The sequence below is a fragment of the Salvelinus namaycush genome, unplaced genomic scaffold, assembly GCF_016432855.1.
Source record: "Salvelinus namaycush isolate Seneca unplaced genomic scaffold, SaNama_1.0 Scaffold679, whole genome shotgun sequence".
In the NCBI taxonomy this organism is placed as follows: Eukaryota; Metazoa; Chordata; class Actinopteri; order Salmoniformes; family Salmonidae; genus Salvelinus; species Salvelinus namaycush.
In genome coordinates, this window is record NW_024061396.1 from 41855 (window position 1) to 62983 (window position 21129).

At 46.8% G+C, this 21129-nt stretch overlaps 1 protein-coding gene across 4 annotated transcripts; it reads right to left on the reverse strand.

Annotated features, from left to right (window-relative positions):
* Positions 1–20: 20 nt before the first annotated feature.
* On the reverse strand, positions 21–19263 carry tbpl1 (TBP-like 1). Of its 4 annotated transcripts, none has more exons than XM_038987250.1 (8): positions 19155–19263; positions 18247–18386; positions 14083–14362; positions 13005–13087; positions 12326–12389; positions 8339–8442; positions 2499–2593; positions 21–1251 (listed from the first exon to the last, which is right to left on the reverse strand). In XM_038987250.1, the coding sequence occupies exons 3-8, from the start codon at positions 14215–14217 to the stop codon at positions 1169–1171; spliced, it is 564 nt and encodes a 187-aa protein (XP_038843178.1). In that variant the 5' UTR covers positions 14218–14362; positions 18247–18386; positions 19155–19263; the 3' UTR covers positions 21–1168. The 4 variants fall into 4 exon arrangements, with proteins under 4 accessions (XP_038843178.1, XP_038843176.1, XP_038843179.1 ...); XM_038987248.1 differs by having other exon boundaries at positions 18247–18438; XM_038987251.1 differs by having other exon boundaries at positions 19127–19263.
* Between the last annotated feature and the right edge of the window lie 1866 nt (positions 19264–21129).

Below are 21129 nucleotides of genomic sequence, written 5' to 3' on the forward strand. Positions count from 1 at the left end.
ATTTACAACAACTCAATTCCTCTGGTTACCCTATTTTATTGTTACTTTCCTTTTTTATATATTTTTTTATTTTTATAAAATACAAAAAAAGTTTAACCATACAACAATCAGGACAGGAATAGGACAAGCCTGCATTTCCCATTCCAGCAGGCGTTTCTCTCCACACATCAATAACAACAGCCTGTCAAGTCTTCAAAGCCCCAGCCTGAACAACTCACGGACGGAGTCTTCCAGAAGACGCATCTCAAGTAAAAGACTACCAAGGTGGACGGAAACATCTGATCTGTAGTTAAAGGGGACATGTCGGGTTGCATAACACCGGCAACTCTCCCAGAATTCACAGGTTTTCAAGAAATCCCGGTTGGACGTTTTCCCAGAAAAGGATGGAAGAAACAGATCATCTGGAATCCTCGAAAACAAGATTTTTGGAGAACCTGGAAATGTGTGGAAAGTTACAGGAATTTTTGCAATCCCAGTGATTTGAATAGAGAGCAGACGAATATAGGGTCTAAAAAACCAATGCTCTGTTCAACATCACGGTCAAATGGGACTTTAAAAGCTTCTTATGGAAATGTCTGTTACGTCATGTTCTGTTAAAACCCCTTGGTGTGTTGTGTGGGACAGGTCATGTTGAAGACTGGTCTTCCTGCCCATGCATTAAAACCCCCTTTGTGTTCCAAATGGCAGCCTATTCCCTACATAGTGCACTACTTTAGACCAGGGCCCTTCAAAGTAGTACACTATATAGGGAATAGGCTGTCATTTGGAACACAGCCCGTGACATCATCAAATCTAAAATAATACAACTGAAAACTAAGAAATCATGGTTGGCTTGGAGAGCCCCGCCCCTTCTACTAGTGTGAATCAGTCACTGGAGCAGCCATCATTGGCTGGCTGGCTGCTAAAGGTGAAAGGTTAGAGGTCATACTGTAGAGGTCATCCAGGGTCAAAGTTCAGAGGGCGTAGCTGTCACCAAGACAACAGGTCATTGGACAGTAGGAGGACGGAAGCTGCCTTTCTGACTTCCTGGTCAAATCCAGCCAATCAGGACAAAGGCCCAGACTGTTGCCAGGCAGATAAGTTGAGGATAATACAATGCATCCAATGGATAAGGTGCTTTTAGCCTCTGTCTTTCTCTCTCCATTTCGTTCTTGTTTTTCCGTGTCTGTTATTTGCGGAGGGGTTTCTGACACTCTAACAGCATGGGGTAGATGTGCTCTACAGCCGTGGCTACAGCCTGCACATTCGGTCCTGAGAGAGAGACAGACAGACAGACAGACAGACAGACAGGACAGACACAGACAGACAGACAAAGTTAGTCATACGAAATGTGTTGGGTGTGGTTGGACAAGTTTCCACAGCCGTGACAAGACGTAAAAGTAAAGTTTGTTTGTGTACGGTGTGTATGTGTACCTGTGAAGGTAAGGCTGTCGCTGGACGGTGTGTGTGTGTGTACCTGTGAAGGTAAGGCTGTCGCTGGACGGTGTGTGTGTGTACCTGTGAAGGTAAGGCTGTCGCTGGACGGTGTGTGTGTGTACCTGTGAAGGTAAGGCTGTCGCTGGACGGTGTGTGTGTGTACCTGTGAAGGTAAGGCTGTCGCTGGACAGTGTGTGTGTGTACCTGTGAAGGTAAGGCTGCCGCTGGACAGTGTGTGTATGTGTACCTGTGAAGGTAAGGCTGCCGCTGGACAGTGTGTGTGTGTGTACCTGTGAAGGTAAGGCTGTCGCTGGACAGTGTGTGTGTGTGTACCTGTGAAGGTAAGGCTGTCGCTGGACGGTGTGTGTGTGTACCTGTGAAGGTAAGGCTGTCGCTGGACGGTGTGTGTGTGTACCTGTGAAGGTAAGGCTGTCGCTGGACAGTGTGTGTGTGTACCTGTGAAGGTAAGGCTGTCGCTGGACAGTGTGTGTATGTGTACCTGTGAAGGTAAGGCTGCCGCTGGACAGTGTGTGTGTGTGTACCTGTGAAGGTAAGGCTGTCGCTGGACGGTGTGTGTGTGTACCTGTGAAGGTAAGGCTGTCGCTGGACGGTGTGTGTGTGTACCTGTGAAGGTAAGGCTGTCGCTGGACAGTGTGTGTGTGTACCTGTGAAGGTAAGGCTGTCGCTGGACAGTGTGTGTATGTGTACCTGTGAAGGTAAGGCTGCCGCTGGACAGTGTGTGTGTGTGTACCTGTGAAGGTAAGGCTGTCGCTGGACGGTGTTGTGTGTACCTGTGAAGGTAAGGCTGTCGCTGGACGGTGTCTGTGTACCTGTGAAGGTAAGGCTGTCGCTGGACGGTGTGTCTGTGTACCTGTGAAGGTAAGGCTGTCGCTGGACAGTGTGTGTGTGTGTGTACCTGTGATGGTAAGGCTGTCGCTGGACGGTGTGTGTGTGTACCTGTGAAGGTAAGGCTGTCGCTGGACGGTGTGTGTGTGTACCTGTGAAGGTAAGGCTGTCGCTGGACGGTGTGTGTGTGTACCTGTGAAGGTAAGGCTGTCGCTGGACAGTGTGTGTGTGTGTACCTGTGATGGTAAGGCTGCCAGTAGAGAAGACCTGGACGGTGGCCTTGAGGGTTTTGATCCTGTAGGTGGCAGCGGGGTGGAGCTCTGGCTCATAGCTAAACACACACACACACACACACACACACACACACACACACACACACAAACAGCCTTTCAGGAAGTATTCACACCCCTTGACGTTTTCACATTTTGTTGCGTTACAGCTTGAATTTAAAATGGATTAAATTGAGATTGTGCTACTGATCGACACACAATAACCACATAATGTCAAAGTGGAATCATGTTTTTAGACATTTTTGCAAATTATTGAAAAATGAAAAGCTGAAATGTATTCAGCCCCTTTGTTATGACAAGCCTGAACAAGTTCAGGAGTAAAAATAAGTTGGATGGACTCACTGTGTGCAATAATAAGTGTTTAACATGACATTCGAATGACTACCACATCTCTGTACTACACATACAATTATCTGTAAGGTCCCTCAGTCGAGAAGTGAATTTCACAACACAGATTCAACCACAAAGACCAGGGAGGTTTTCCAATGCCTCGCAAAGAAGGGCACCTATTGGTAGATGGGTAAGCAAAAACAAAAAAAAAGCAGAATTTGAATATATATATCTCTTTGAGCATGGTGAAGTTATTAATTAGTTGCCAGAGAGGAAGGAAACCGCTCAAGGATTTCACCATGATGGTGACTTGAAAACAGTTCCAGAGTTTAATGGCTGTGACAGGAGAAAACTGAGGATGGATCAACAACATTGTAGTTACTCCACAATACTAACCTAAATGACAGAGTGAAAAGAATGAAGCCTGTACAGAATAAAAAATATTCAAAAACATGCATCCTGTTTGCAATAAGACACTAAAGTAAAACTGCAAAAAATGTGTCAAAGAAATTAACTTCATGTCCTGAATACAAAGTGTTATGTTTGCAGCAAATCCAACAACACAGAGTACCACTTCATACTTCAAGTATGGTGGTGGCTGCATCATGTTATGGGTATGCTTGTCATCGGCAAGGGACTGAGTTTTTTTAAGGTTAAAAAGAAACACTGGGAGACAAATTCCCCTTTCAACAGGACAATAACCTAAAACACAAGGCCAAATATACACTGGAGTTGAATGTTCCTGAGGCTTGAAAATCTAATGGCAAGACTTGAAAATGGCTGTCAACAACCAACTTGACAGAGCTTGAAGAATTTTATTAAGAGTAATGTGGAAATATTCTACAATCCAGGTGTGCAAAGCTCTTAGAGACATACCCAGAAAGACTCACAGCTGTAATCACTGCCAAAGGTGATTCTAACATGTATTGACTCAGGTGTGAATACTTATGTAAATTCATTTTCACTAAATTAGCATTATAGAGTAGTGTGTGTAGATGGGTGAGCCGATGTGAGTAAGACCTTTATACAGGTCAACATTCACAAAGCCAGACGGATTACCAGGACGTGTGCTCCGAGCATGCACTGACCAGATGGCAAGTGTCTTCAATGACATTTTCAACCTCTCCCTGACCCAGTCTGTAATACCAACATGTTTCAAACAGACCACCATAGTGTTCTTGGGCACAGGCACTAAGGTAATCTGCCTAAATGACTGTCGACCCGTAGCACTCACGTCTGTAGCCATGAAATGCTTTGAAAGGCTGGTCATGGCTCACAACAACACCATCATCCCAGAAACCCTAGACCCACTCCAATTTGCATAGCGCCCAACAGATCCACAGATGATGCAATCTCTATTGCACTCCACACTGCCCTTTCCCACCTGGACCAAAGGAACACCTATGTGAGAAGGCTGTTCATTGACTATAGCTCAGCGTTCAACACCAAAGCTCATCACTGAGCTAAGGACCCTGGGACTATTTTTTTAATTTTCAATTTTTGAATTAATGTCCTGCAATTCTACACATTTTGCCATGGGGGTGTAGAGAAAATGTTGCAATTTTAAAGCAAGTTTGCTGCAAGTCTACACATCTTACCATTACAGTTGACATTTTAGTCAATTAGCAGAAGCTCTTATCTTAAGATAAGCCAGGTGGGACAACTACATCACACATTCGTAGTAAGTCATTTTTACCTCAAAAGTAGCAAGGTCAGAGCTAGTAAAGGGGGGGGTTGCTGTAGGACTATTTCAGATACTGTTTGAAGAGGGCGGGTTTTAGAAGATGGGAAGGGACTCTGCTGTCCTGCGTCCATCATTGGGTTGCCAGGACGGAGACGAGCGGGACCTGCCCTCCTGTAGGGGTGGGAGGGCCAAGAGACCGGCGGTGGGAGGGGCCAAGAGACCGGCGGTGGGAGGGGCCAAGAGACCGGCGGTGGGAGGGCCAAGAGACCGGCGGTGGGAGGGCCAAGAGACCGGCGGTGGGAGGGCCAAGAGACCGGCGGTGGGAGGGCCAAGAGACCGGCGGTGGGAGGTCCAACAGACCGGCGGTGGGAGGGGCAAGAGACCGGCGATGGGAGGGCCAAGAGACCAGCGGTGGCGGGATGGGAGGGCCAAGAGACCAGCGGTGGCGGGATGGGAGGGCCAAGAGACCAGCGGTGGGAGGGCCAAGAGACCAGCGGTGGGAGGGGCCAAGAGACCAGCGGTGGGAGGGGCCAAGAGACCAGCGGTGGGAGGGGCCAAGAGACCAGCGGTGGGAGGGGCCAAGAGACCAGCGGTGGGAGGGGCCAAGAGACCAGCGGTGGGAGGGGCCAAGAGACCAGCGGTGGGAGGGGCCAACAAGAGACCAGCGGTGGGAGGGGCCAAGAGACCAGCGGTGGGAGGGGCCAAGAGACCGGCGGTGGGAGGGGCCAAGAGACCGGCGGTGGGAGGGGCCAAGAGACCGGCGGTGGGAGGGGCCAAGAGACCGGCGGTGGGAGGGGCCAAGAGACCGGCGGTGGGAGGGGCCAAGAGACCGGCGGTGGGAGGGGCCAAGAGACCGGCGGTGGGAGGGGCCAAGAGACCGGCGGTGGGAGGGGCCAAGAGACCGGCGGTGGGAGGGGCCAAGAGACCGGCGGTGGGAGGGCCAAGAGACCGGCGGTGGGAGGGCCAAGAGACCGGCGGTGGGAGGGCCAAGAGACCAGCGGTGGGAGGGGCCAAGAGACCAGCGGGGGGAGGGGCCAAGAGACCAGCGGGGGGAGGGGCCAAGAGACCAGCGGTGGGAGCGGCCAAGAGACCAGCGGTGGGAGGGGCCAAGAGACCAGCGGTGGGAGGGGCCAAGAGACCAGCGGTGGGAGGGGCCAAGAGACCAGCGGTGGGAGGGGCCAAGAGACCAGCGGTGGGAGGGGCCAAGAGACCGAGTGCTCGGGATGTAGAGATTTGAGCAGAGCCTGAAGGTTAGGGAAGGGTAGGTCCTCTTGCTGCTCTGTAGGCAGGTACCATGGGGCTGAGAGGACATTTAGCAATTTTATAAGATACATTTTTACAAGTCATTTCCTGCAATTCTATTGATCTTCCCAGAGGGTGGAGAGAAATGTTTGCAGTTTTGAATGTGATATCTGAGTGAGAGTGACTAACAAAATGAATGGGGGCCCCTCAGTCAGTAATTCAACCATGATTACTACAAGTTTAGATAGCTGGCTAGACCAACTTACCAATATAAAACAATATTAGCTGACATGGTCTTATTGAGTGACTGTCAGTACCCACGTTTCCATCCACAGTTTATGTGAGTAACAGTGGCTAATAGAGTGACTGTCAGTACCCACGTTTCCATCCACAGTTTATGTGAGTAACAGTGGCTAATTGAGTGACTGTCAGTACCCACGTTTCCATCCACAGTTTATGTGAGTAACAGTGGCTAATTGAGTGACTGTCAGTACCCATGTTTCCATCCACAGTTTATGTGAGTAACAGTGGCTAATTGAGTGACTGTCAGTACCCATGTTTCCATCCACAGTTTATGTGAGTAACAGTGGCTAATAGAGTGACTGTCAGTACCCACGTTTCCATCCACAGTTTATGTGAGTAACAGTGGCTAATTGAGTGACTGTCAGTACCCATGTTTCCATCCACAGTTTCTGTGAGTAACAGTGGCTAATTGAGTGACTGTCAGTACCCATGTTTCCATCCACAGTTTCTGTGAGTAACAGTGGCTAATTGAGTGACTGTCAGTACCCATGTTTCCATCCACAGTTTATGTGAGTAACAGTGGCTAATTGAGTGACTGTCAGTACCCACGTTTCCATCCACAGTTTATGAGTAACAGTGGCTAATTGAGTGACTGTCAGTACCCACGTTTCCATCCACAGTTTATGTGAGTACAGTGGCTAATAGAGTGACTGTCAGTACCCACGTTTCCATCCACAGTTTCTGTGAGTAACAGTGGCTAAGAGTGACTGTCAGTACCCACGTTTCCATCCACAGTTTCTGTGAGTAACAGTGGCTAATTGAGTGACTGTCAGTACCCATGTTTCCATCCACAGTTTCTGTGAGTAACAGTGGCTAATTGAGTGACTGTCAGTACCCATGTTTCCATCCACAGTTTATGTGAGTAACAGTGGCTAATTGAGTGACTGTCAGTACCCACGTTTCCATCCACAGTTTATGAGTAACAGTGGCTAATAGAGTGACTGTCAGTACCCACGTTTCCATCCACAGTTTATGTGAGTACAGTGGCTAATAGAGTGACTGTCAGTACCCACGTTTCCATCCACAGTTTCTGTGAGTAACAGTGGCTAATAGAGTGACTGTCAGTACTCACGTTTCCATCCACAGTTTCTGTGAGTAACAGTGGCTAATAGAGTGACTGTCAGTACCCACGTTTCCATCCACAGTTTCTGTGAGTAACAGTGGCTAATTGAGTGACTGTCAGTACCCACGTTTCCATCCACAGTTTCTGTGAGTAACAGTGGCTAATTGAGTGACTGTCAGTACCCACGTTTCCATCCACAGTTTATGTGAGTAACAGTGGCTAATTGAGTGACTGTCGGTGATTGACATAACAATTACTGGAATTCAAAAAGGTGCGATATGGTTGTGCATCAGCAGTCTTCTCTCTTAAATTGGGCCCTGACTGAGTCACCCTCCCCCGACTGCCCAGTGTTGAATTTATTTATTTTATATTTTGGAAATTGATCCACAAAAGGGGGGGTATCCGTCGGCCCGTCAAAAGTTCAACTCATCTGAACTTTTCGTCTGTGAAAATGTTTGGAAATTGTAAGGACATGGACATCTACTCCCATTGGGAATTTGAAATCTATGGGCCAGTTTAGCTCTCCCTAAAACTTTGAACAGCAGTGAATGTCAGATTGAACCAAAATCAAAGAGCATTTCAATTAAAGATATAGCATTGATTCTTGACTAGTGTCCTGTCCAGGGGGTGTCCTGGTACATCAATCTGCCTCACTACATAAACAGGAGATAGACTAGTGTCCTGTCCAGGGGGTGTCCTGTACATCAAGCTGTCTCACTACAGAAACAGGAGATAGACTAGTGTCCTGTCCAGGGGGTGTCCTGGTACATCAAGCTGCCTAACTACAGAAACAGGAGATGGACTAGTGTCCTGTCCAGGGGGTGTCCTGTACATCACGCTGTCTCACTACAGAAACAGGAGATAGACTAGTGTCCTGTCCAGGGGGTGTCCTGTACATCACGCTGTCTAACTACAGAAACAGGAGATGGACTAGTGTCCTGTCCAGGCGGTGTCCTGGTACATCAAGCTGCCTCACTACAGAAACAGGAGATGGACATCTGCCCTATGGGTCGTTCTGGCTGGGACACCCCTTACTATAGAAAGGCCTCATCTACACGGTCACACACTGCTGTGTTGAGAGTGGAGATCTGTGGCAATGGTTGTTGCGGTGACAGTGTGTGTGTGTGTTTTCCATTGCCGGGGTGACGACGTAGTCTGTTTTACCTAGCGATGGGCCGGTTGTTCTTGGTGAAGTCGATGAGTCGGATGGCGAAGGGCATGGAGCACACAGCCAGGACGTTCACCACCTTGAACTCTGAGAACCTCACCTACACACACACACACACACACACACACACACACACACACACACACACACACACACACACACTAGTTTGTGGTGGGCTGTAGTTAGGGCTCGAATCCCAATTCCTTAAGGAATCAACACTTTCACAAGGAATCGATTCCTGTCATTTTAATGCCGTTTTGTGATTTAGATTGTTTACACTTGAGTCATTTAGCAGATATGGTATTTTCTGCCCTCATAAACATTCCCCCGTGGGAATTACACCCACAACCCTGGCATTGCAAGTACCACGCTCTACCAACTGAACCACACGGGTCATGTACAGGTTAGTACCACGCTCTACCAACTGAACCACACGGGTCATGTACAGGTTGGTACCACGCTCTACCAACTGAACCACACGGGTCATGTACAGGTTAGTACCACGCTCTACCAACTGAACCACACGGGTCATGTACAGGTTAGTACCACGCTCTACCAACTGAACCACACGGGTCATGTACAGGTTAGTACCACGCTCTACCAACTGAACCACACGGGTCATGTACAGGTTAGTACCACGCTCTACCAACTGAACCACACGGGTCATGTACAGGTTAGTACCACGCTCTACCAACTGAACCACACGGGTCATGTACAGGTTAGTACCACGCTCTACCAACTGAACCACACGGGTCATGTACAGGTTAGTACCACGCTCTACCAACTGAACCACACGGGTCATGTACAGGTTAGTACCACGCTCTACCAACTGAACCACACGGGTCATGTACAGGTTAGTACCACGCTCTACCAACTGAACCACACGGGTCATGTACAGGTTAGTACCACGCTCTACCAACTGAACCACACGGGTCATGTACAGGTTAGTACCACGCTCTACCAACAACCACACGGGTCATGTACAGGTTAGTACCACGCTCTACCAACTGAACCACACGGGTCATGTACAGGTTAGTACCACGCTCTACCAACTGAACCACACGGGTCATGTACAGGTTAGTACCACGCTCTACCAACTGAACCACACGGGTCATGTACAGGTTAGTACCACGCTCTACCACCTGAACCACACGGGTCATGTACAGGTTAGTACCACGCTCTACCACCTGAACCACACGGGTCATGTACAGGTTAGTACCACGCTCTACCACCTGAACCACACGGGTCATGTACAGGTTAGTACCACGCTCTACCACCTGAACCACACGGGTCATGTACAGGTTAGTACCACGCTCTACCAACTGAACCACACGGGTCATGTACAGGTTAGTGCCACGCTCTACCAACTGAACCACACGGGTCATGTACAGGTTGGTACCACGCTCTACCAACTGAACCACACGGGTCATGTACAGGTTAGTACCACGCTCTACCAACTGAACCACACGGGTCATGTACAGGTTAGTACCACGCTCTACCAACTGAACCACACGGGTCATGTACAGGTTAGTGCCACGCTCTACCAACTGAACCACACGGGTCATGTACAGGTTAGTGCCACGCTCTACCAACTGAACCACACGGGTCATGTACAGGTTAGTGCCACGCTCTACCAACTGAACCACACGGGTCATGTACAGGTTGGTACCACGCTCTACCAACTGAACCACACGGGTCATGTACAGGTTGGTACCACGCTCTACCAACTGAACCACACGGGTCATGTACAGGTTAGTACCACGCTCTACCAACTGAACCACACGGGTCATGTACAGGTTAGTACCACGCTCTACCAACTGAACCACACGGGTCATGTACAGGTTAGTACCACGCTCTACCAACTGAACCACACGGGTCATGTACAGGTTAGTACCACGCTCTACCAACTGAACCACACGGGTCATGTACAGGTTAGTACCACGCTCTACCAACTGAACCACACGGGTCATGTACAGGTTAGTACCACGCTCTACCAACTGAACCACACGGGTCATGTACAGGTTAGTACCACGCTCTACCAACTGAACCACACGGGTCATGTACAGGTTAGTACCACGCTCTACCAACTGAACCACACGGGTCATGTACAGGTTAGTACCACGCTCTACCAACTGAACCACACGGGTCATGTACAGGTTAGTACCACGCTCTACCAACTGAACCACACGGGTCATGTACAGGTTAGTACCACGCTCTACCAACTGAACCGCACGGGTCATGTACAGGTTAGTACCACGCTCTACCAACTGAACCGCACGGGTCATGTACAGGTTAGTACCACGCTCTACCAACTGAACCACACGGGTCATGTACAGGTTAGTACCACGCTCTACCAACTGAACCACACGGGTCATGTACAGGTTAGTACCACGCTCTACCAACTGAACCACACGGGTCATGTACAGGTTAGTACCACGCTCTACCACCTGAACCACACGGGTCATGTACAGGTTAGTACCACGCTCTACCAACTGAACCACACGGGTCATGTACAGGTTAGTACCACGCTCTACCACCTGAACCACACGGGTCATGTACAGGTTAGTACCACGCTCTACCAACTGAACCACACGGGTCATGTACAGGTTAGTGCCACGCTCTACCAACTGAACCACACGGGTCATGTACAGGTTGGTACCACGCTCTACCAACTGAACCACACGGGTCATGTACAGGTTAGTACCACGCTCTACCAACTGAACCACACGGGTCATGTACAGGTTAGTACCACGCTCTACCAACTGAACCACACGGGTCATGTACAGGTTAGTGCCACGCTCTACCAACTGAACCACACGGGTCATGTACAGGTTAGTGCCACGCTCTACCAACTGAACCACACGGGTCATGTACAGGTTAGTACCACGCTCTACCTACTGAACCACACGGGTCATGTACAGGTTGGTACCACGCTCTACCAACTGAACCACACGGGTCATGTACAGGTTAGTACCACGCTCTACCAACTGAACCACACGGGTCATGTACAGGTTGGTACCACGCTCTACCAACTGAACCACACGGGTCATGTACAGGTTAGTACCACGCTCTACCAACTGAACCACACGGGTCATGTACAGGTTGGTACCACGCTCTACCAACTGAACCACACGGGTCATGTACAGGTTAGTACCACGCTCTACCAACTGAACCACACGGGTCATGTACAGGTTGGTACCACGCTCTACCAACTGAACCACACGGGTCATGTACAGGTTAGTACCACGCTCTACCAACTGAACCACACGGGTCATGTACAGGTTGGTACCACGCTCTACCAACTGAACCACACGGGTCATGTACAGGTTAGTACCACGCTCTACCAACTGAACCACACGGGTCATGTACAGGTTAGTACCACGCTCTACCAACTGAACCACACGGGTCATGTACAGGTTAGTACCACGCTCTACCAACTGAACCACACGGGTCATGTACAGGTTAGTACCACGCTCTACCTACTGAACCACACGGGTCATGTACAGGTTAGTACCACATTCTACCAACTGAACCACACGGGTCATGTACAGGTTAGTACCACGCTCTACCAACTGAACCACACGGGTCATGTACAGGTTAGTACCACGCTCTACCAACTGAACCACACGGGTCATGTACAGGTTAGTGCCACGCTCTACCAACTGAACCACACGGGTCATGTACAGGTTAGTACCACGCTCTACCAACTGAACCACACGGGTCATGTACAGGTTAGTACCACGCTCTACCAACTGAACCACACGGGTCATGTACAGGTTAGTACCACGCTCTACCAACTGAACCACACGGGTCATGTACAGCTTAGTACCACGCTCTACCAACTGAACCACACGGGTCATGTACAGGTTAGTGCCACGCTCTACCAACTGAACCACACGGGTCATGTACAGGTTAGTACCACGCTCTACCAACTGAACCACACGGGTCATGTAGTGCAGTAGGTCTGGTGGGTCATCTCGTACCTTGAAGCCCAGTTTCTGTAGGGTGCGGGCTAACCTCCGGGCTCCCTGCTTAGCCTCATCCTCGCTGGGGACACAGAGAGACACAGTGACAGAGATCAGTGTGTGTGTGTGTAAGCGCATGTGTACTTGTTAGCGTTGGTGTGTTGCGTGTGTGTATATTGTGGTGTGTGTGTTGTGGTGTGTGTGTGTAGTCTGGTGTGTGTATATTGTGGTGTGTGTGTGTGTGTAGTCTGGTGTGTGTGTGTGTGTGTAGTCTGGTGTGTGTGTGTGTGTAGTCTGGTGTGTGTGTGTGTGTGTAGTCTGGTGTGTGTATATTGTGGTGTGTGTGTGTGTGTGTAGTCTGGTGTGTGTATATTGTGGTGTGTGTGTAGTCTGGTGTGTGTATATTGTGGTGTGTGTGTGTGTGTAGTCTGGTGTGTGTATATTGTGGTGTGTGTGTGTGTAGTCTGGTGTGGTGTGTGTGTGTGTAGTCTGGTGTGGTGTGTGTGTGTGTATGTGTAGTCTGGTGTGTGTATATTGTGGTGTGTGTAGTCTGGTGTATGTGTATTGTGGTGTGTGTGTATTGTGGTGTGTGTGTGTATGTGTAGTCTGGTGTGTGTATATTGTGGTGTGTGTAGTCTGGTGTATGTGTATTGTGGTGTGTGTGTATTGTGGTGTGTGTGTGTGTGTGTGTGTGTACCTGGTAGCGCCGGTACAGATAATTTTCCCTGAAGACCAGATGGAAGCGGTGACCCTGGGTTTGCGTAGTTTCATCAGGACTTTCTGGATGTCACACACACACACACACACACACACCACACAGGATAGAACTATACAATACACACTGTCCTTACATAGTTACTAGTCACAGAGCACCTAAAGGACTCTACATACTCTACGCAAACAGAACCCCAAGGGAGTCATATATGGCCCAGTGCAAAAATGTATCTGCACAAAAGTGCGTAGAACTAAGCAGAGTAACACAGTATGTAGATCCATTAAGCCTAGGGCACCAGTTGAGAGTTGATCAGACTGTACACGCCCCGGGTTCCCTCAAAGCAAAAACGCCCCGGGTTCCTTCAACGCAAAAACGCGCCGGGTTCCTTCAACGCAAACCGCCCCGGGTTTCCCACAAAGCAAAACCGCCCCGGGTTCCCTCAAAGCAAAAACGCGCCGGGTTTCCTTGAGATCACAAAACTCTAGAAACCTTGAGAGGAATACCGGAAAAGCCAAATCTCTGGCCAACTGAGTTGAAAGGTGAAACAACATTACAGGTGGTGTCCTCAACATAGACATAGAACAGGACTGGAACCTATAACCCTGGCTATTTGACTGGTAAACTCATGGGTTCACTCACAATGGCTGCCTGGTATTGTGGTGCAATAACGTCCATGGTAATGTAGAATTTTCATTCAAATGATGCTAACTGATGTGCCTCATGCAATAGATTGTATTTATTGTAAAGTCAGTTGAGTTGATTCAACAAATTACAGAAAAATATTGAGGAATACACTTCCTGATTTTACTTCCTGCTTTCCTCATAAGCTATGTTTAAAAAAAACAAAAAACAGGTTAAGACACTAATAATTCCACGCGGAAGTGTTTGAAAATAAACAAATTCACGACAAGCGCCGTTGCTAACTAGCAAAGCTGGTTCCATTGTTGCAAAGAGTTATGGGATATTAGAATCCTGTAGTCTTAACCTGTATTATTTTACCTAGCTCTTATGTGTACACTCAAAATGGCCGCCAGTCCACCCATTATGTATCCGTCCTTACCCCATATTCAGGTTTAAAGATTACGTTGACCCCCTCCAGAGCGATGGTGCGCAGGTTGAGGTGGCAGCGTGTCCTGAAAACGGCCACCACGTTGGTGATTATGATATCCAACGCCACGTCATTACTGGGCTCCATGGGGACCCACTGGACCGGAGCGCTGTGGCTGGGCCTGGGTGGCTAGGCCTGGGTGCCTGGGTGGCTGGGCCTGGGTGGCTGGGTGGCTGGGCCTGGCTGACAGGAAGCAGATTACAGGTGCATGGCAACCGCCTGGATGCGAACACTAGAAATCACAGAGACAGACATCCCTAGTCTTAGATATCTCATTCCGCTAGCTAGATGAATGAATGGAGCCTTTGCCTTCTTCACCAATAGCCATTTGATATCACAGCATCTCAAATTAGGAGTGCTGGTCTAAGATCAGTTTTACATTTTAGATCATAATGAATCAGATTACATGGACCGGGGGGACCTGATCCTAGATCATAATGAATCAGATTACATGGACCAGGGGGGGACCTGATCCTAGATCATAATGAATCAGATTACATGGACCAGGGGGGGACCTGATCCTAGATCATAATGAATCAGATTACATGGACCAGGGGGGGGACCTGATCCTAGATCATAATGAATCAGATTACATGGACCGGGGGGAGGACCTGATCCCAGATCATAATGAATCAGATTACATGGACCGGGGTGGACCTGATCCTAGATCATAATGAATCAGATTACATGGACCGGGGGGAGGACCTGATCCCAGATCATAATGAATCAGGTTACATGGACCGGGGGGGGGGGGGGGGGGGGGACGACGACCTGATCCTAGATTATAATGAATCAGATTACATGGACCGGGGGGAGGACCTGATCCCAGATCATAATGAATCAGATTACATGGACCGGGGGGGACCTGATCCTAGATCAGCACTTCTACACTGAAAGGCTTGATACATGTACAGTTTAAGTCGAAGTCGGAAGTTTACATACACTTTAGCCAAATACATTTAAACTCAGTTTCACACAATTCCTGACATTTAATCCTAGTAAAAATTCCCTCTCTTAGGTTAGTTAGGATCACTACTTGATTTTAAGAATGTGAAACGGCAGAATAATAGTAGAGAGAATGATTTCAGCTTTTATTTATTTCATCACATTCCCAGTGGGTCAGAAGTTTACAGACACTCAATTAGTATTTGGTAGCATTGCCTTTCAAATGTTTAACTTGGGTCAAACGTTTTAGGTAGCCTTCCACAAGCTTCCCACAATAAATTGGGTGAATTTTGGCACATTTCTCCTCACAGAGACGGTGTAACTGAGTCATGTTTGTAGAACTCCTTGCTCGCACACGCTTTTTCAGTTCTGCCCAGAAATGTTCCATAGGATTGAGTTCAGGGCTTTGTGATGGCCACTCCAATACCTTGACTTTGTTGTCCTTAAGCCATTTTGCCAAAACTTTGGAAGTATGTTTGGGGTCATTGTCCATTTGGAAGACCCATTTGCGACCAAGCTTTAACTTCCTGACTGATGTCTTGAGATGTTGCTTCAATATATCCACATAATTTTTCTACCTCATGATGCCATCTATTTTGTGAAGTGCACCAGTCCCTCCTGCAGCAAAGCACCCCGACAACATGATGCTGCCACCCCCGTGCTTCACGGTTGGGATGGTGTTCTTCGGCTTGCAAGCCTCCCCCTTTTTCCTCCAAACATAACAATGGTCATTATGGCCAAACAGTTCTATTTTTGTTTCATCAGACCAGAGGACATTTCTACAAAACGTACGATCTTTGTCCCCATGTGCAGTTGCAAACCGTAGTCTGGCTTTTTATGGCGGTTTTGGAGCAGTGGCTTTTTCCTTGCTGAGCGGCCTTTCAGGTTATGTCGATCTAGGACTCGTTTTACTGTGGATATAGATACTTTTGTACCTGTTTCCTCCAGCATCTCCACAAGGTCCTTTGCTGTTGTTCTGGAATTGATTTGCACTTTTCGCACCAAAGTACATTCATCTCTAGGAGACAGAACGCATCTCCTTCTTGAGCGGTATGACGGCTGCGTGGTCCCATGGTGTTTATACTTGCGTACTATTGTTTGTACAGATGAACGTGGTTCTTTCAGGCGTTTAGAAATTGCTCCCAAGGATGAACCAGACTTGTGGAGGTATACAATATTTTTTCTGAGGTCTTGGCTGATTTCTTTTGATTTTCCCATGATGTCAAGCAAAGAGGCACTGAGTTTGAAGGTAGGCCTTGAAATACATCCACAGGTACACCTCCAATTGACTCAAATGATGTAAATTAGCCTATCAGAAGCTTCTAAAGCCATGACATACTTTTCTGGAATTTTCCATGCTGTTTAAAAGGCACAGTCAACTTAGTGCATGTAAACTTCTGACCCACTGGAATTGTGATACAGTGAATTCTAAGTGAAATAATCTGAAAACAATTGTTGGAAAAATTACTTGTGTCGTGCACAAAGTAGCTGTCCTAACCGACTTGCCAAAACTATAGTTTGTTTACAATAAATTTGTGGAGTGGTTGAAAAAAGAGTTTTAATGACTCCAACCTAAGTGTATGTAAACTTCCGACTTCAACTGTTTCCGGACCAAAGTCTCGATTGGTACAGAAAATGTACAGTACCAGCCAAAAGTTGGGACATACCTACTCATTCCAGGGTTTTTATTTTTACAATTTTCTGCATTGTAGAATAATAGTGATGACATCAAAACTAAGAAATAACAGATATGGAATCCTGTAATAACCAAAACATCTAAATATATTCTATATTCTTCAAAGTAGCCACCCTTTGCCTTGACAGCTTTGCACACGCTTGGCATTCTCTCAACCAGCTTCACCTGGAATTCTTTTCCAACCGCCTTGAAAGAGTTCTGAGCACTTGTTGGCTGCTTTTCCTTCACTCTGCAGGTCAACTCATCCCAAACCATCTCAACTAGGTTGAGGTCGGGTGATTGTGGAGGCCAGGTCATCTGATGCAGCATTCCATCACGCTCCTTCTTGGTTAAATAGCTGTTACACAGCCTGGAGGTGTTTTGGGGCATTGTCCTTTTGAAAAACAAATGATAGTCCCACTAAGTGCAAACCAGATGGGATGGCGTATCACTGCAGAATGCTGTGGTAGCCATGCCAGTTAAGTGTGCCTTGAATTCTAAATAAATCACTGACAGTGTCACCAGCAAGGCACACCCTCACACCTCGTCCTCCATGCTTCAAGGTGGGAACCACACATGCGTAACCAAAAATCTAAAATTTGGACCAAAGGACAGATTTCCACCGGTCTAATGTCCATTGCTCATGTTTCTTGGCCCAAGCAAGTGTGGTCTTCTTATTGGTGTCCTTTAGTCGTGGTTTATTTGCAGCAATTTGATCATGAAGGCCTGATTAACGCAGTCTCCTCTGAACAGTTGATGTTGAGATGTGTCTGTTACTTGAACTCTGAAGCATTTATTTGGGCTGCAATCGGAGGTGCAGTTAACACGGATGAACTTATCCTCTGCAGCAGAGGTAACTCTGGGTCTTCCTTTCCTGTGGCGGTCCTCATGAGAGCCAGTTTCATCATAATGCTTGATGGTTTTTGCCAATGCACTTGAAGAAACTTTCAAAGAAATGTTCAGGATTGACTGATCAGGTCTTAAAGTAATGATGGACTGTTGTTTCTCTTTTCTTATTTGAGCTGTTCTTGCCATAAAAGACCAAGTAAATTTTACCAAATTGGGCTCTCTTCTGTAAACCACCCCTACCTTGTCACAACACAACTGATTGGCTGGAATGCATTGAAGAGGAAAGAAATTCCACAAAAAAATTCCACAGGCACACCTGTTAATTGAAATGCATTCCAGGTGACTACTTCGTGGAGCTGGTTGAGAGAATGCCAAGAGTGTGCAAAGCTGTCATCAAGGCAAAGGGTGGCTTCTTTGAATAATCTCAAATATAAAATATATTTTGATTTGTTTAACACTTTTTTGGTTACTACATGATTCCAGATATGTTATTTCTTAGTTTCGATGTCTTCACCATTACTCTACAATGTAGAAAATAGTAAAAAATAAAAACCCTGGAATGAGTAGGTGTCCAAACATTTGACTGGTATTGTATATTTGACCATTCAGCTTTGTTTTATGAAGTTGTTTAGGGTACCATAACATACCGGGTTGGATGTTCTTGTTCTTCTCTCAGGCTCGTCTCAAGTAGAAAATAGAGACAATTAGTTCCACAGTAGGACGTCTATGATAATGAGGATTTGGCCGGGAACTCGCGAACGTGGCGTTGGCAACTCAACAGCTGCTCCTGCACCACAGACCAGGGATGTTCATTCGACCCCGGTCAGAAAAGCGATGTACTGCAGATATTGTTGTTGTGGTCAGCATTCAAAACATTCAATTCAAGTTCCACAAATTAACGTCAGAATGGTACAGAGAGACATTATCTAAGTACGATAAAGGGGAATAACGTCACTTTAGCTAACGTTAAGCTAATTAGCAAGTCAAGTGAACTAGCTAGCTAATGTTAGCTAACATCACCAGCGTAGCTCAATTACTAGCACTGGCTAACTTACCACAGCATCAAGACACACCACTCTTTTATATTATTACAAGCATCTTTGCTAGAAAATAAGTTGGTTGTCAGGTTTCTGCAGCATTAAATGAAAAAGTCAAATATATTGAATGAGTTAAGTTAGCTAGGTAAGTTTACTTACTACCCGGCGTTGCGTAGTAACGTAACTGTGTACACCTCACCTGCACACAGGGTCACTCTGCATCGCTAGCAATCAGCTCGTTAGTTAGCTAATTAGTCGTTAACGTTAGTTAGCTAGGTAACTAGTTAAATCAATAGTTAGCTAGACACACAGGCTTGCAAAAAAAGAGGAAATTGACATGTAGCCTGGTACACATTTCAGCTTGCTAGCCAGCCAATTAACAAAGAAAATGGCTAACGTTAGCATACTAGCTCTTCAATAACGTTAACAGGGGCAACTTGCTTTTACATGAGTTAGCTAGTTTGATGGGATTCTCCAAGACTGTATTTACTGTATTTTCTTCTTAAGTGGAGATGTACCTCACTGAGCTGTTCCCAAAATAAAAACAAACGCCATTTCACGGGCAAATGTAACGTAATTGCTCTTGCTTCTGTGTTCAGCCGCTAACCGCTAGCTAACTGCTTCCTGTTTAGAGTTTGTTTAAAGGGGCAGGCTGCAGTCTTTCCGACATTAGAATCGCTGTGGTTATACCACCCCCTTGTGGACAACCATGTCTCCAATTGATATTCCAATGAAAGTATTACATCCAATTGTTGGATTTCCCACCCGGAGAGAGTATGGAATATTTTTTTTAATCAAATTTTAATTATAGAATTGACACATAGTATATAATAAAAATGTCGTGCAAGTAACGGGCTGTGTTGAATTACAAATAGCATAAACACACCTCGAATGTCAAAGTCGCAATGCTTGTATTGAGCAATACCAATGCTTATATGAAAGCGCATATCACTTTCGAGATATGGGTCTTCCAGTCGGCGAACGCGTTTCCATGTTGCAGTGCGCCTCGTCAATTCTTGAGAGCATTTCAACTGAGGAGAGCACGGTCACACAGGTAGGAGGAGCGATCTGTCAATCATAAACTCCTCTACACCGTAAATCCGCAAAATCGACATTTGATCAAATTGACTTTTATCAGAGCAACCAATGAGGGAATAGTATCCGGTTTTGTTCCAAGACCGTGAGTTTCCGTTCACAGTGTTGCCAATGTCGCAGTTTTCTTGCAATTGGGCAACTTTGAAAAACGATGTCGAAGTGGAAAATGTTTTTGGGGGTTATTTATAAGTTGCACCACGGCCGCCATGGCGTTTCAATTAAATATATATATATTTCACTGAGACCTGCTGCTGAGTGAGTGGTTCGGAGGGCGGAAGCTGTGTGTTTTGAGAGCAATATAGCGATTAGCTGAGTCACGTGAGACATGTCATTATGGAGATACCCCACATTTCAAACCCTTTTTCCATAAAACATATTAATACTATATAATTGATGCACATCAATAAATAATGGGGACAAAGCACTGACAACGACTTTGGGCGCACTAGAGCACATTACAAGCGAAGTGCTTTATGCATGCTCAGTTCTTGGGTCTCGGGGGCTGCCGGAGTGGAAATTTGAAATTAAAGTTATGGAACTCCCTCTTGTGGTTCTTTTAATGGTGAAAAGTCCTCACTGAAACTGACATTAGGCTAAATGTGGAGAATGATACACAATGAAATAGGATGCAGGTCAGGCAACAGGCTGTTAGCCAGCCTGCCAGCTTAGTAGAGTCTGCCACTAGCACAGTCAGTGTAGTCAGCTATCCCCATTGAAACCGTGTCTGTGCCTCGATCTAGGTTGGGCAAAACTAAACATGGCGGTGTTTGCCTTAGCAATCTCACTAGGATAAAGACCTCCTCCATTCCTGTCATTATTGAAAGAGATTGTGATACCTCACATCTCAAAATAGGGCTACTTAATGTTAGATCCCTCACTTCAAAGGCAGTCATAGTCAATTAACTAATCACTGATCATAATCTTGATGTGATTGGCCTGACTGAAACATGGCTTAAACCTAATGAATTTACTGTGTTAAATGAGGCCTCTCCTGGTTACACTAGTGACCATATCCCCGTGCATCCCGCAAAGGAGGAGTTGTTGCTAACATTTTTGATAGCAAATTTCAATTTACAAAAAAATTAATTACTGCATTTTTGTCTTTTGAGCTTCTAGTCATGAAATCTATGCAGCCTACTCAATCACTTTTTATAGCTACTGTTTACAGGCCTCCTGGGCCATTCACAGCGTTCCTCACGGAGTTCCCTGATTTCCTATTGGACCTTGTAGTCATGGCAGATAATATTCACATTTTTGGGGACTTCAATATTCACATGGAAAAGTCCACAGACCCACTCCAAATGGCTTTCAGAGCCATCATCGACTCAGAGATGCTAGTTCTAGGTCCCAAGAAAGAGATCTGCTGTTGGATCTGATTTTGATTCTCTCTCTCTACCG